General features: G+C 38.4%; 1 protein-coding gene across 2 annotated transcripts in view; it reads right to left on the bottom strand.

Moving 5' to 3' along the window:
• The window catches only part of FBLN1 (fibulin 1), an 80640-nt gene that overhangs the window by 44985 nt on the left and 22869 nt on the right, over positions 1 to 12786 (bottom strand). For both annotated transcript variants that reach the window (XM_026090178.1, XM_026090177.1), the window contains exons 3-6: positions 12516 to 12651; positions 5717 to 5888; positions 3285 to 3344; positions 917 to 1018 (exon numbers count right to left, since the gene is read on the bottom strand). In XM_026090178.1, the coding sequence (XP_025945963.1) occupies positions 917 to 1018; positions 3285 to 3344; positions 5717 to 5888; positions 12516 to 12651 (470 nt within the window). The remainder of the gene's footprint in view (positions 1 to 916; positions 1019 to 3284; positions 3345 to 5716; positions 5889 to 12515; positions 12652 to 12786) is intronic.

Genomic DNA, 12786 nt, shown 5'->3' on the forward strand with positions numbered 1-12786 from the left:
GAGCCACAGGTTGCAACTTCTTGCTTTCTAGCTACTGAGAGATATTTCATAATTTTTTTCATTTTCTTTTTGAATCCATCAAAATATTTGGCATCCACAATATTGTAAGGCAGTGAGTTTTAGCTTAATTCTGTGTCACATGAAAAAGTTCTTCCTTTTTTTATTTCCCATTTGGTTAGTGTTAATCTGACCAATCATCAATACCTATTTTATATTTTCAAGTTTTTAACAAGAGCTACTTATCTAGACTCCCTTTTCAGTCAATGAGAGAAAGAGGCACTCCTAAGGAGTAACGCTTCTCATCCTAGAACTGACACTGAAAATAGGTGAGACAAACTGTGCCCTGGAAGTGCCTATTTCTCTCAATTAGCAACAGAATGTGCCTTGGCTGACTAGCTCAGATGCAGAGGTCCACATTATACATGCCTAAAGTTAAGAGTGATGAGCCCTATTCCTGCACTCGATGTCCCTTTAGTTCTTGTTTTGGGAGAAACTGAACAATTCTTCCCTCTTGACTATTTCCATGCTGCTCATGATATCTAAGACTTTTATCCTATCTGTTAGTTGTTTCCTTACCAAGCTGAAGAATCCTACTCTACTCCATCTTTCTTACCAATTCCTATCTACTACTATAAAATAAAACAGGTATTTTATTGTTTTTCTCACAACAAAAAACTCAAGATCTCCTGCCTCTTCACTCTACATCCTCCAACTGTTCTACTGATCTAATTTTTTAGCTCCACTTTCCCACTACTGTCATTCCAACACTGTTTAAATGAGCTTTTAATGGTCTCACCTCCCACCCCAGCTGATATAAGCATATTCTTCTCTCTTCTGTCTGTAACTTTTCTAATCTATCCTTGCTCCTTTAAAATAAAGATGCTGATGATCAAGGCAGTGATTTTATTTCTTTTACCTTCACAGTTGACACCATCTGGTTGAAGCTGATACCCAACAAAGCAGGAGCAGACATAACTGGATCCTGTGTCTCTGCACTGCTGAGAGCAGGGACCACCACCTAGTTGGGTATTTTAAGAAGCGTTATACAATTAAGAGGCTCCTCACAGAAACTGAAACAAACCAATGATTTGCAGAATGCTAGATAATTTATTTAGAGAAGTAAATAACCACACACACACACACACACACACAAAAGAAGGCTAACCACTGAAAGAAGCGTTTGCACTTATTGGAGTCTTTTAGCACAAAAAATGAATACAAGGAGGAAGTGAACTAGAGTCACTCGTAACCCATCATTGTCAGAAGTTGAAAAGAAAATGCTGATGAGCTCAGACAGCTCCTCGGATTTTGGCTAGCAAATTATGACTCCACGTGTTGGCTACCATACAATAAGGAAGACAAGATGCACCACTGTAAGTTAACCAAGCATTTTCACTATTAGTTTCTTTATTATCTAGGCTTTATTCTTAGCCCACCACTATTAGAACCATAATCCTGAATTAGCTGTAGCAAGTGCTCTTTCCTATCCAGCAGGCAAGAAACACGAAAGGGACAGGGAGGGTATTGTGGGTGATGAAGGGACTAGAGAACACAAAGGAATCAACACTTACTGCTGGGATGCTAAGGACATAGTGACGCATATGCAGGGGTCAAAAAGGACATGGCAGAGAGATGGGGTTATTTTGGCAGAAAGAAAGAGAGGATGATAGATGAATTTTACACAAAATTAGGCTCTTCATGAAGGAGCTTAGTTTCTTCTTACTTTCTTCCATTCAAAAATAAGCTAACATTAAAAATGTTTAATAATCTCACAATAGAGAAAGGCTTATATACTTCTAACTATTTGTTATAAGAATATTGATATTCCTAGAAGAAATAGAATATTGATCTCTATCTTTCTTTTGTTCAGGAGAAAGACTGGCTAGACATTAATCAAAAGGTTCGAGATAAGCACGGTTAATGTGGGCAGATGCAGGTATGAAACCTAAAACTGAGCAGTGAATTAATGAAAATCATTTTCTGAATGGAACAATTTCTAATGAGGACAAGTACATAAATGCACCACAGAAAATCAGGTCTTGGGACACAGTACTGGCAAAGGCTGTGTTCCTACCATGAGAAGAAACCATAGGCTTGCGGCTGGGACAGCCTTGTGGCTGGGATAGACAGCTACCACCTTCAGAGCCTCTGGTAATAATGTGAACTACTGTCAGCCATAGCAAAACCCATTGTGGAGGCGTTTTGGATAGCAGCAGAATTCATTTCCTCACGTGCCATGAAAGTATTCCCTAAATGTTGGAAGTTCCACTGCCTACGAAGTTTAAGCTTCCTCTGGTGAAGACTGGAAACTCGCAAGTAATTTTAGCATGTGGGGATTATCAGAAAATATATTGCAGACAGAAACTCTGGCTTTGAATTCATCACACCAATCCATCTCTTGCCAGCAACTGAATAACCGACAGATACAACGACTGATTACATAAAGAAATAATGCTAGGAAAATATATAACACATTTTTTATGTTGTCTCTTGTAATTAGCAGCTGGAGACAAGGAGGAGAGCCAGCGTTGGCTTTGACTAGCTAATGACCTAGCAGACATTTCTAACCTCTAGAGTGTAATAGCTATATAACATGCAGCACAGTAAATCATCTCTCAACTGGAATATAACTTTATTAAATTGATTTTATCCTAAATACATTACTTAGTTCTGAAATGCTTGTAGAAAGTAATAAATCACTGCTGTTTAAGTTTATAGACATGCAAATCACATGTGACAAGCAGTAAATCAGACTACTTAGCAGAACTTTATCCCAACAACACATTCTTCCAGGAGATAGAACAGGCTGACTAATCAGGACACTAGCCACTTTTCTGCCTTTTTTTGAAGTGGTGCATCTCAAAAGGAAACAAGTCTCATTTCAAATCCAATCACCCTGATCATCTCAAGTGGATAAGAAAAGAATGCACACATTTATAAATTAATCATTATGTTCTGAAGAATCCAGAATACTTGATGGGTCCAATGGGTAACATCTCTGAGGTCTTATCAGCTAGAGATTAAATAAAAGTTAAATGTACAATCTAAGCTTCAGTTGGGTAAGGTGAATTCCACTATGGGAGACAATGTCTTCCTTGTATTTAAGAATTATTAAGGCAACACATAATGGCCTACTATTTCTTAGAAGGTTCTTCATTCTATTTACTTTTACCCATAGCTGGCCTAGGCAAAAGATTTTGGCTAATATCTAGGTCTAAACTTGCTAACTTTTATTAGAGGGAATCACAAAAGAGCTAGCTAATAGGACTAGTCACTTGGCTTACCTCTGCAGCCATCATGCAGATAAGGATCTTCTTGGTCTAGTTCCTCCTTTGAAATTTCAACTAAAAAGGGGAGAGAGAGACATTAGAGAAAGTACCTCTCCTCTTGCAGTGAAAGACTGCCTGCTTGGGAAGGGATTCAGACCAGGGTTTTGGATAAAACAGGACAAAATTAAAGAACATTATTTACATATTTTACAGGTATTTCATACTTAAATTTGACATTTAAGTGCACATGCCCATGGGGCATTTTCCATCTGACTGATTCAATATGAAAGCTACAGTGTGATCATAGATTACATATGGGCTGAAATCTTCAAATGCAGGTTCTTAACGTTAGGCTTTTAACCAGAGCTTAACCTGATTTTCATAAGCCTTGCTGTTGAGACATGCTTGGCTTCCACTGACTTTATATTAGCTTGGAGTACTCACAGTTTTAATGAAAATCAGATTAACCTCAGTTATTTATTTAGACTTCACTCCAAAAAGAACTCCACACCCAACTTTTGGGCATCTTTCAAATGTGCTTCAGATACCTCAGCTCAGAGAGGTTTTATCAACAGTTCCTGTGCTATGTGCATGTGCCTGGAGAGTCCTTTCTCTCCACACTGAGGGCATAAAAGGGCAGAATACACTAAATGAATCCATTACTTGCCCAAAGGACTAGCCAATGTATTATCCCCCATCCCCGCCATTTTGAACACAGGGGAAATGTTAGGTTGGTAGTAAGGTGTGTAAAACAACAATCTCAAAATACTCTAGTTATTGAATAGGAAGCTTAGTCTCATTTCAGTTTTCATCCATAGGCCCATTCAACAACGGTCACTTACAAGCAAATAGTACATCATGGATGTGCAAGCAAGTTTGTGAGCAGTGGTACAAAGCTGATTTGGTACACTGACAGCCTCAAGCTGTAAGGGTATGTTTTGGTCATATTGAAAACAGTTTGCCCAAGTTTGGTCTGATTTTTGTAGAACACTCTGGGGACATAGTATCAGAGGTTCCTCTTTGCTTAACTAAGAAAGCATCATACAGGGAGTCAGTTTGCCTCATCCAATGAAGCTGAATGCCTTGCATGCCTTACTATAGTATAACAAACATGAGGTGCTAGCCTAAGAAAGATGCCTTACAAAATAGAGACTGATCTCCCATTCACGACTTGGAAAGGTGTCTACTCACGTTGCTTGCTCTGCCTTTCTACAGGTAATTTGTATTGCTGCTAGACATATTTGATATATGTTCAACTACCTGATTATTTCTTAGCTTAATGATGAGAACATTGTCCTGACTGGCTTGCTGACATAGAACCCATCTATGTATTAGTGCTATTATTTGTGCCACTTATCCACAGAGGTAAGTGGGAAAATACTGTACGCTGTGCTCATAATTCTGGATTTTCAGATATTGATATATTTCTCATGTCATCCAGATACTTTGAGTCTGCAGATTCTTGGTATTAACATCCTGCTCTAGGTGCAAGGTATCTATCACTACAGTCATTTCAGGCAGAGCAAACTGAAAAGGGGAATTCCCCTGCAGAGACAAGGGTACATGAAGAATTTGGTAGGGGATTTCTAAATGTTACTTTTTAGGGGTGTATACTAATATAAACCAGATTTCAAAGCCCTGAAACGAATCTGCTATGCACTGGCTCAAGCAGACCAACACAAGGTTTTGCAGTGGTGTTTGGGTTTAAGTAGTTGATTAAGACGATGTCTCCCAAATTTGTCATTGGTGATCTGTGAGCCAGCATACATGTTTTCAGTGCTCAACTGAAAGGCAGGCAATACTCTACAGCATGATTTTCCTGCAGTTTCAGTTCTGACTGCTAAGTACTGCGATATTGAGCACCATGAATGAGGAAATAACTTCAGGTCTGTAAGGGTCAGTGTGTCCTAGGTATGGAAGAGGGTGTCAGGAGCTGCTGCCATCTACATCCCCTTCTCATCTGACAATGCAGAGAGGAATGCAGATACCATGTTTCCCAGACATGTGCAGTTCTCCCAGACAGTACCGACATTTCAAATGCACCCAGTTTGTGTGCATTTCTCTCAAACAAAAGGCAACGTTTGAGCTCTGTACCACTAGCAGAGGCCAAGTGAGTTTTGAATCCAATTAAAAGAATCAGTTGTTGATGTTATTTTTAATTAAGAATTTATCAGGGGCAAAATGCTATTAAAAATTGATAGTGAGGAACTGAGTGGCCAATAACTAGCTCTTTCAGTATCTCATGGTATATAACATTTCAGCCACCAGTAGCCTAAAGAATGAGCTCCAATAAACATGCATCATTACAAGAATGATTGTTTGGACAATTACTCAAAGAAGATCTCAAGTTAGAGGAGTTGCAATAGAAATCATTTAAAGTACAGGCACTCCTTGTACCTTGCATCATTTTTTTGTCCCAGTCTGTTACAATTTGCAGTACAAAATACCTGGCTCCTTTTTAGGAGCATCATCAATGATGGACACATCGGTGCCTTCTTGACCCTTCACACAGCAAGCTCTGAAGACAATTCCACACTGGTATCCTATCTTCAGGTTTGGTTCACAGCCCTGTCCTTGAATCTGAGTGGTCTTTCCCAGCAAACAACAGTAACAACATTTCTGTTAAAAAAAAAAAAAAAAAAGGTGAAATTGTAGCCCTGAACAAATCAATGCAAATGCTGTCAGTAGTGTCAATACTGTCAGCTCACCTTAACAAACTGATGGAAAATTTTCTGCAAACTATTTATGAGCTCCTGGTATACTTAGGTTCATATCTTTTAATTTGTAATTGAGTTCATGAGTTCTCTGCCTGGCCTGCACAGAGAAGATGGAAGCCAAAGCCAGAACCTGGATCCAATTCCCACAAATATTGCATATATGTGAGTGTGCCAGTATGATGATGTGAAAAATCAGAATATGTCTGGAACTGGATTCCTCCCTGCCTACATGCCCCAGTTTGAAACACCAGCAAACTGTGGGGCTTTGTAACACCTTGACTTCCCTTTTTTCTCCAGTTTAATTAAATGGGGACATTTCCAATGAAGTGCATGACTCAGTTTATAATTAAAATGCCTTCTCAACTTCCCAGCAAAAAATACTCTTCTCAAAACTAACAGACAAACAAGCAAACAAACATGATTCATCCAAAGGTACTGTTAACAGGACATAAAGAGAAACTATTCTATTCTGAAAAAACAGACCACATGGTCAAACATTACTCATTACTTAAAAGCATCAAAGTCCTGACATGGCATCCAGCGGTGAAACATGACCCACCTCTTCTAGACCTTCTCAACTACGGCCCAGGAATAAACTACTGAAGTTAAAACAGGACAAGTTAATTTCTGTGTAGGTTTCATTTTACCTTAAATTGAGGAGACATTGCTCAATTATTCAGTTTTCTTCCTTGCTGTTATAAAGCAGCAAAGATGTTTGGTTCTCTGAAACTGGTGTCTGCCAACTGCTACTGAGATGTAAAAAGCAGATTTAAGCTTTTCTTGTTATTTCTATTATACTTCCAGACTGTTTCTTGCTTGAAGAAAATATTCTGCACCATTATAAAGAGCAGATGGAATATAAAATTCTGTAGTGAAACGTTTTTTAAAGCCTAGAGCAACATGAAGATAAAACAATTTTTGTGTTTTTTTTCACTTTTCAACATTCAGAAGTCCAAGCTGCATATAAGTACACTATTTTGTACTTTGTCTTTTACATACACAACTGAATCCTTCCCCTGCTGTAAAATGTTGCGTGGCAAGAACTCTTCCCTCCCTGTCAGTGCTGGGGTGTTCTTTACATGCCCCCCCTATTGTTAAGATACATATTTTCCCTTATTATCTACTGTTTGGTGGGACGGTTCCTCACTAGCCCCTTTTTTTCCTTGGTTCTCCAGCTACATCCATGTGGTGGCAGATGCTCTGGCTTCATCACTAACTTATGTGGGATATTTCCATCTTTTCTGGATGACTTTAAAAATAAAGACTTGATGATCTCTTCCAAGAATTGCAACATTTATGAGTATTTATTCTGTCTAACATGTACTATTTTCCTGAGGCAGTTTTCTAAGTTTTTGACATTTGTCTATAATTTTGGTGGATTTCCAATTTTCACAACCATAAATTAGAAGAAAGCTTGCATATTTTTGATAGCCAAATCTTATTTAAGTTACTGAATACAGCTGATGCCTTGCCAAATTGTGACATTATATCCTTCTGGATATCCTCACTAGCTTGTACTGTGAGGCATATGAACTGACTAACTTATATTTCTTTGTCTTGTCATACAAGCATGCTCAGATTGGGAGTTACAGAGGTTCTCTGAATTTTTTTGTAAAGAATGATCATTCATCTTGCCATGCCTGAAATGTTGAATAACCTTTTGTTCTTTATCTCACCCAGGTTGAGCCAGCACTTGAAAGCTGTTTCCAGCTAATGTAAATCTTCAAGTATAGAGCCTGCTATGCCTTGCTACATTTGTAAGAAACTACGTCTTCATTTGACATAACTGTGTGCTCTGAACCATTTGTTCAAGCCTGTGTTTGTTTCAGTTGTGCATGATGAATCTAGATGTAACATCTTGATACTGACAATAATTTTTGTTGATACATCACAGCCAAAATGGTCTAAACTAAGAGCAGATGGAAAGTGTCAATGTTATCTTAACTGATGTTTATGATAGCTGGCTTTTAACATTGACCCTAAAAGATTCTGCACTGACAGTCCTAAAGGCTAAGACTTCCTGTTCAACTGGAGAAAAAAGATTGAGAAGATGATGGATAGTCCTGTGGCCAAACCACACACCCAGGATTCTGGAGACCTGCATGCTCCCCTGCATACCTCACCCGTGAATTTGGAAAGTCACTTATTCTCCTTTTCTCTCAGTTTGCCCACTGTGGAATGGGAATGATAATAATATAGCAGTGATAAGGCTAGTTTAATTTATGGTCACAGAGTACTCTGGTATTCTGAGATACAAAGCACTGTGTCATTATAACTACCACTATCAAAGTAAGATTAATCTCAATATTTGCTTTTTCACACCAGTTTTTTCAGGGTTGTTAGCCTATTCTGAAAGACCTTGACCTCTAAGGTCAGAGTGCTGTCTAGACTCCACATTAGTTCAGCTCTTGATGTGTTTGCACATCATTTTCCAAGAGGTTGCCAGCTGCCCAGAGGCATGTTCTGATGATCATTCATCCATTTGCTAGAACCACCTCTGCCCTTAATGGATGGTACTACAAAACCACCCAGGGGTTATTACCCACTTTCACTGCTTCTAAGTCCTTGCTTCTTAAGTGATCCAGATAATATATATTTTTCCTTTGTCACCCCTCCATCATTAGCAAAAGCCCATGCAGCATTAAAGCTGTGCTTTGATCTTTGTGTTAGGATAGAAGGCTCCTTATCCCACTTCCCAATTCTTCACTTTTCCCTTAAATTGTCATATATCTTGTCTTCTCTCATATAGAACTAAACGTAGGAATGCAAGCCCATACTGCACTGTCATACATTTGTATCAAAATCAGACATTTGCTGTACTGTCCTGGTAACTTGAGTTGACAGACTTGAGTGAAAAAACAGATGTTTACCAGCATGAAAATGAAGCTTGTATATACATTTCAGTCCAGCAGCAGTTACATGTCTAAAGATTTATTTTTAGTATCATTAGGAAGCATTCCAAATTGCTTTCATCAGTAAGCTCTCATAATTAGCTAAATTTTATCATAACCCTTCATTATTTATGTCATCAGTTAAATTATAAAACTCGAAGGGTGAATCATGTATAAACAGAGGTTTTGTGTTACTGTCCACAAGAGGTCTCCCATTTGCTGAAAACCAGACTAACCAGCGGATGTTACGAAAAAACAGACTGAAAAAATACAAGTAATTCAGTAGAATTTTTCACATCTTCTGAAGATCTGAACAAGGGTAAAAATACGTTCATCAGTCCAGAGTAATAATATTCTTGACAAAATGGGAGAGGTAAGACCAGATCCTGATCTTTGGAAAAAGAAAGTACCTATGACAGATTTTTGGGAAGATTATCCAAGCACTTTAAAGAAGGTCAAATTTCTACAAGTTTCTCCCCATTTACAGGTTTGCTGTAGTAGAAGCTTTCATACCACTATTTCTAAATGTCCTATATCAGCAACATATCTGGAATTTGATTACTGTCTTTTGAGGAAGATTTTCAAGATTGTAATGATTAAATGGGCATCCATTTTGCATTTATTTTTTCAGGGCAAGAAAAACTATGTTTCCAAACAACTGGGGGAATAGAATTATGTCCATCATTATCTATGCCTACAGCCTGTAAATGTAAAAGCTGAGATAACTGTATTCAAAATATGGCCTTTTTATCTTCTTTTCAATTGCATGTTTTGGATTCAAAAGAAAGATTAGCTACCTTATTTGCCACAAAGGGCTGAAATTAATCCTTCTAACTGAATTACTAAATTACTCTTACTGCTTCCTTGAAGGGAACAAAGAAGATCCAAGAGATTTCGCATGCTACCTAGGCCAAACTAAAGTGGACCAGCAGAGATCCAAGCATATGTGAGATGGACTTGATGTGAATGCTAGAGTTTATTTGCCACTGCAGGGTACTGTCACCAGATATATTGTATGTCTCAAGGTCATCAGATTCAAAATACATTCAACAAAAGCAATTATAAATTATTCACTGATACCAGATCATGAAACAATTATATCCATCATGGATCAATGAGACTATTTACAAAGATACCTCTACAGCTAACACAGTATAGTTATTAAGTGTATGATATTCCTATCTAGGAGTGGGTAGCAGAATGTGGCTCACTGAGATTAAGTGTCACTGACTATATTTATACTAGTAAATTAAACAGGGACAGAACATGGGCTCAAGCATTGCCTGAAATTGTCTCTGCTGTATAAATATTAGCAAGCTCTAATGGCAAATAGCATCCTCTCATGCAATACTGAAGCACATTTTGGGGTTAGCCCAGGCCCAACGGATGCTATGCACAAGACCAATGTGTTTTGCAGGGGAAAAGGCTGTTCAGCTACGTGACATGAGCTGTGCTGAGCCACTTATTCTCAGGGCCAGGGATCAAGGCCTAGTCCATTTTATTTAATAATACAGCTGTCACCATGAAAACCTGCCATGTTTAGAGAAGTATGGCTATTTTAAAAAGCAACATCATTAATCCTTTCCCTCGTGCTTACAAGCCCACATATGAAAACACCAATCAAGTGATGAGAAAGTGGATTTCCTTAAACAGTTGTATTCTGTTCTACAGTTGTCCCTTGGCATGTGTTTAGAATAATGCTGTTATTATAAATGTGTCTCTGGTAAAAAGCACTTGAATGTGAAGAATACTTGCCATCACAGTCCTTGCTCATCTGTTCATAGCCCTTTCAGAGTACTGACACAGAGGGCTAAATATTATTTCATACTACATCTAGGTGGGGGTGGACAGCCTTCCTAACTGTACAGGCTGCACAGAAGAATCTCCGTACAACAGAGTCAGAACGCACGTGCTGGCAGCCCTGCTGAGAGCTGAGAGTGCCCAGGACACCATCAAGAGGTGATGACAGATAACTCCTCAGTGGTTCCCCTGTCCCACTCCACTGTGGGACAAAATCATGCTGCATAGGCAGCCTAGTCTGTGACAACCAGCAATACCAGCTTCAGCAGCATGGGTTATCTTTCTTCTTCCCATAGCAAGAATTTAGATTACTTCACAGCCACATGCAATTTGTGAGTTAGACGTTGTTACCCCTCTTCTAGATGGTAGATTTTTTTTAACTGAATGAACAAAAGCATTCAGTATCTTTGCATGATGGGCAAATGCAGTGGAAGGAGAAAAATCATCCTCATTGTGTATTTCTATCATCTTTGTAAAGGTACATACACTTGCCTACAGTTTACAAACTGATATGATTATAGTCTTATCTCCATTTTATCAAAATGGTTGTAATTTTAAAAAGTGTTTTCAGATTGCTTAATCACCAAATTCTCTGTAACTTTATTATGGCTACAGCATTTGATATATATGTACAGCCCTAATTTTAAACTCAGCTAAAATTTTTAAATGATTTGAACTCTTTTGTGCCCTTTTGGAGGTAGATTAGAAACTGAAAAAGAAAACAGCTAATCAAGGAACAGAATTTGCTGGGAGAACACTCCTCTTGCCTCATTATTTTTAAACTATTCATTAATGTATGGATACATGCTTTCCTACCACACACATGGAAGACAAGAAAGCCCAACTACTCAACTTTTAGAGGGTGCCTACATTTTAATTGATCTTTCTTTATCTGTGGAAACTCTTAACAGTCCCATAAATATTTGAGTGTGCCAAAACACTAACAGAACACAAGGCAATCTCTGTAACCGCCCACAGCAGAACCCAGTCGTGACTCCCCCGACACTGCCAAATCTCAGTCCCCTCATCCTATATGTTAACTTCCTTCCATTCAGGAGGGACCAGATGAGAGCTAGCCAACTAAAAGCAGAAAAGACACCACTTAATAAATCCCTAATAGGACCAGAGCTGTTCATGACTGGGTCATGGTCAAGGTCATGGTCTTAGCAGTGGAACTTTCTTCCTAAAACACTCTGTAGAGTGGAAAAAATATGCTCACATGGAAGAAAGGAAAGATAAAGACAGCAATAAAGGTGGAGGCAGGGCACAGGTTAACTAAAGACACCTATGATGGGCATTTTTATCCTAATATCAAATGCCGTCTTAGCAAGCTTACAAATGTCTCAATTCAATTGCAAATCAGGTAAGTTATGTTAATTAAGGACATGTACACTAGTTGGAATTATAAGTATGCTGAGAGGATTAGCATAAGTCCTATCTCTTTGGACCATGAATACTAAAAACCACCCAGGTTGACCTTAGGCCATGAAGCTCTAACGAAGGCTAAAGTCTGAAACGAGATTCAGCTTACAGCTTGTTAAGAACACATTTGTTTGATGCCACCCTTTCACAGAAAAGTAGCTTCCTTGTCAAATGCCTATTCAAGACTTTCTGCCTTCTACCTTCTGTTTCTGCTAAAATGTAATGAGACAGACTATTTCACTCAAAGAAGCACAAAGTGGATATCCTTAACAGAGACACTAGGCACACAGATGGGGAAGAACAGTTTATGTATATCAGATTGAGTAGGGTGACCTTTAGGGTCAAACCTTAGTATTAGTCTAGATAGTCAATACACCATTTCTTAGAGATAAACAGGAGTAACTCTGAAGTCTCACCTTAAAGTATTCAGCTTCACAGGTGGAATTTTCATGAATATGAGAGTCACACTCTTCACGCACGTTGGCAAATTCAATCCCATCTGAACAGTAGTGTTCCTCCAACTTGTTGCGGCAGCACTGTACCTGAGTCATGCTGACAAGAGAATGGAAGCAATAGGAGAAGAATATTATATATAGATCAAGAACATACAGTGCAGCAAGTACAATGAGTATTTGCACTAGTTTCAAAGAAAGAGGAGTGCATTTTAGTTACAAAGTTAAAATATTC

Source organism: Apteryx rowi, unplaced genomic scaffold, assembly GCF_003343035.1.
Source record: "Apteryx rowi isolate R43461 unplaced genomic scaffold, aptRow1 scaffold_852, whole genome shotgun sequence".
In the NCBI taxonomy this organism is placed as follows: Eukaryota; Metazoa; Chordata; class Aves; order Apterygiformes; family Apterygidae; genus Apteryx; species Apteryx rowi.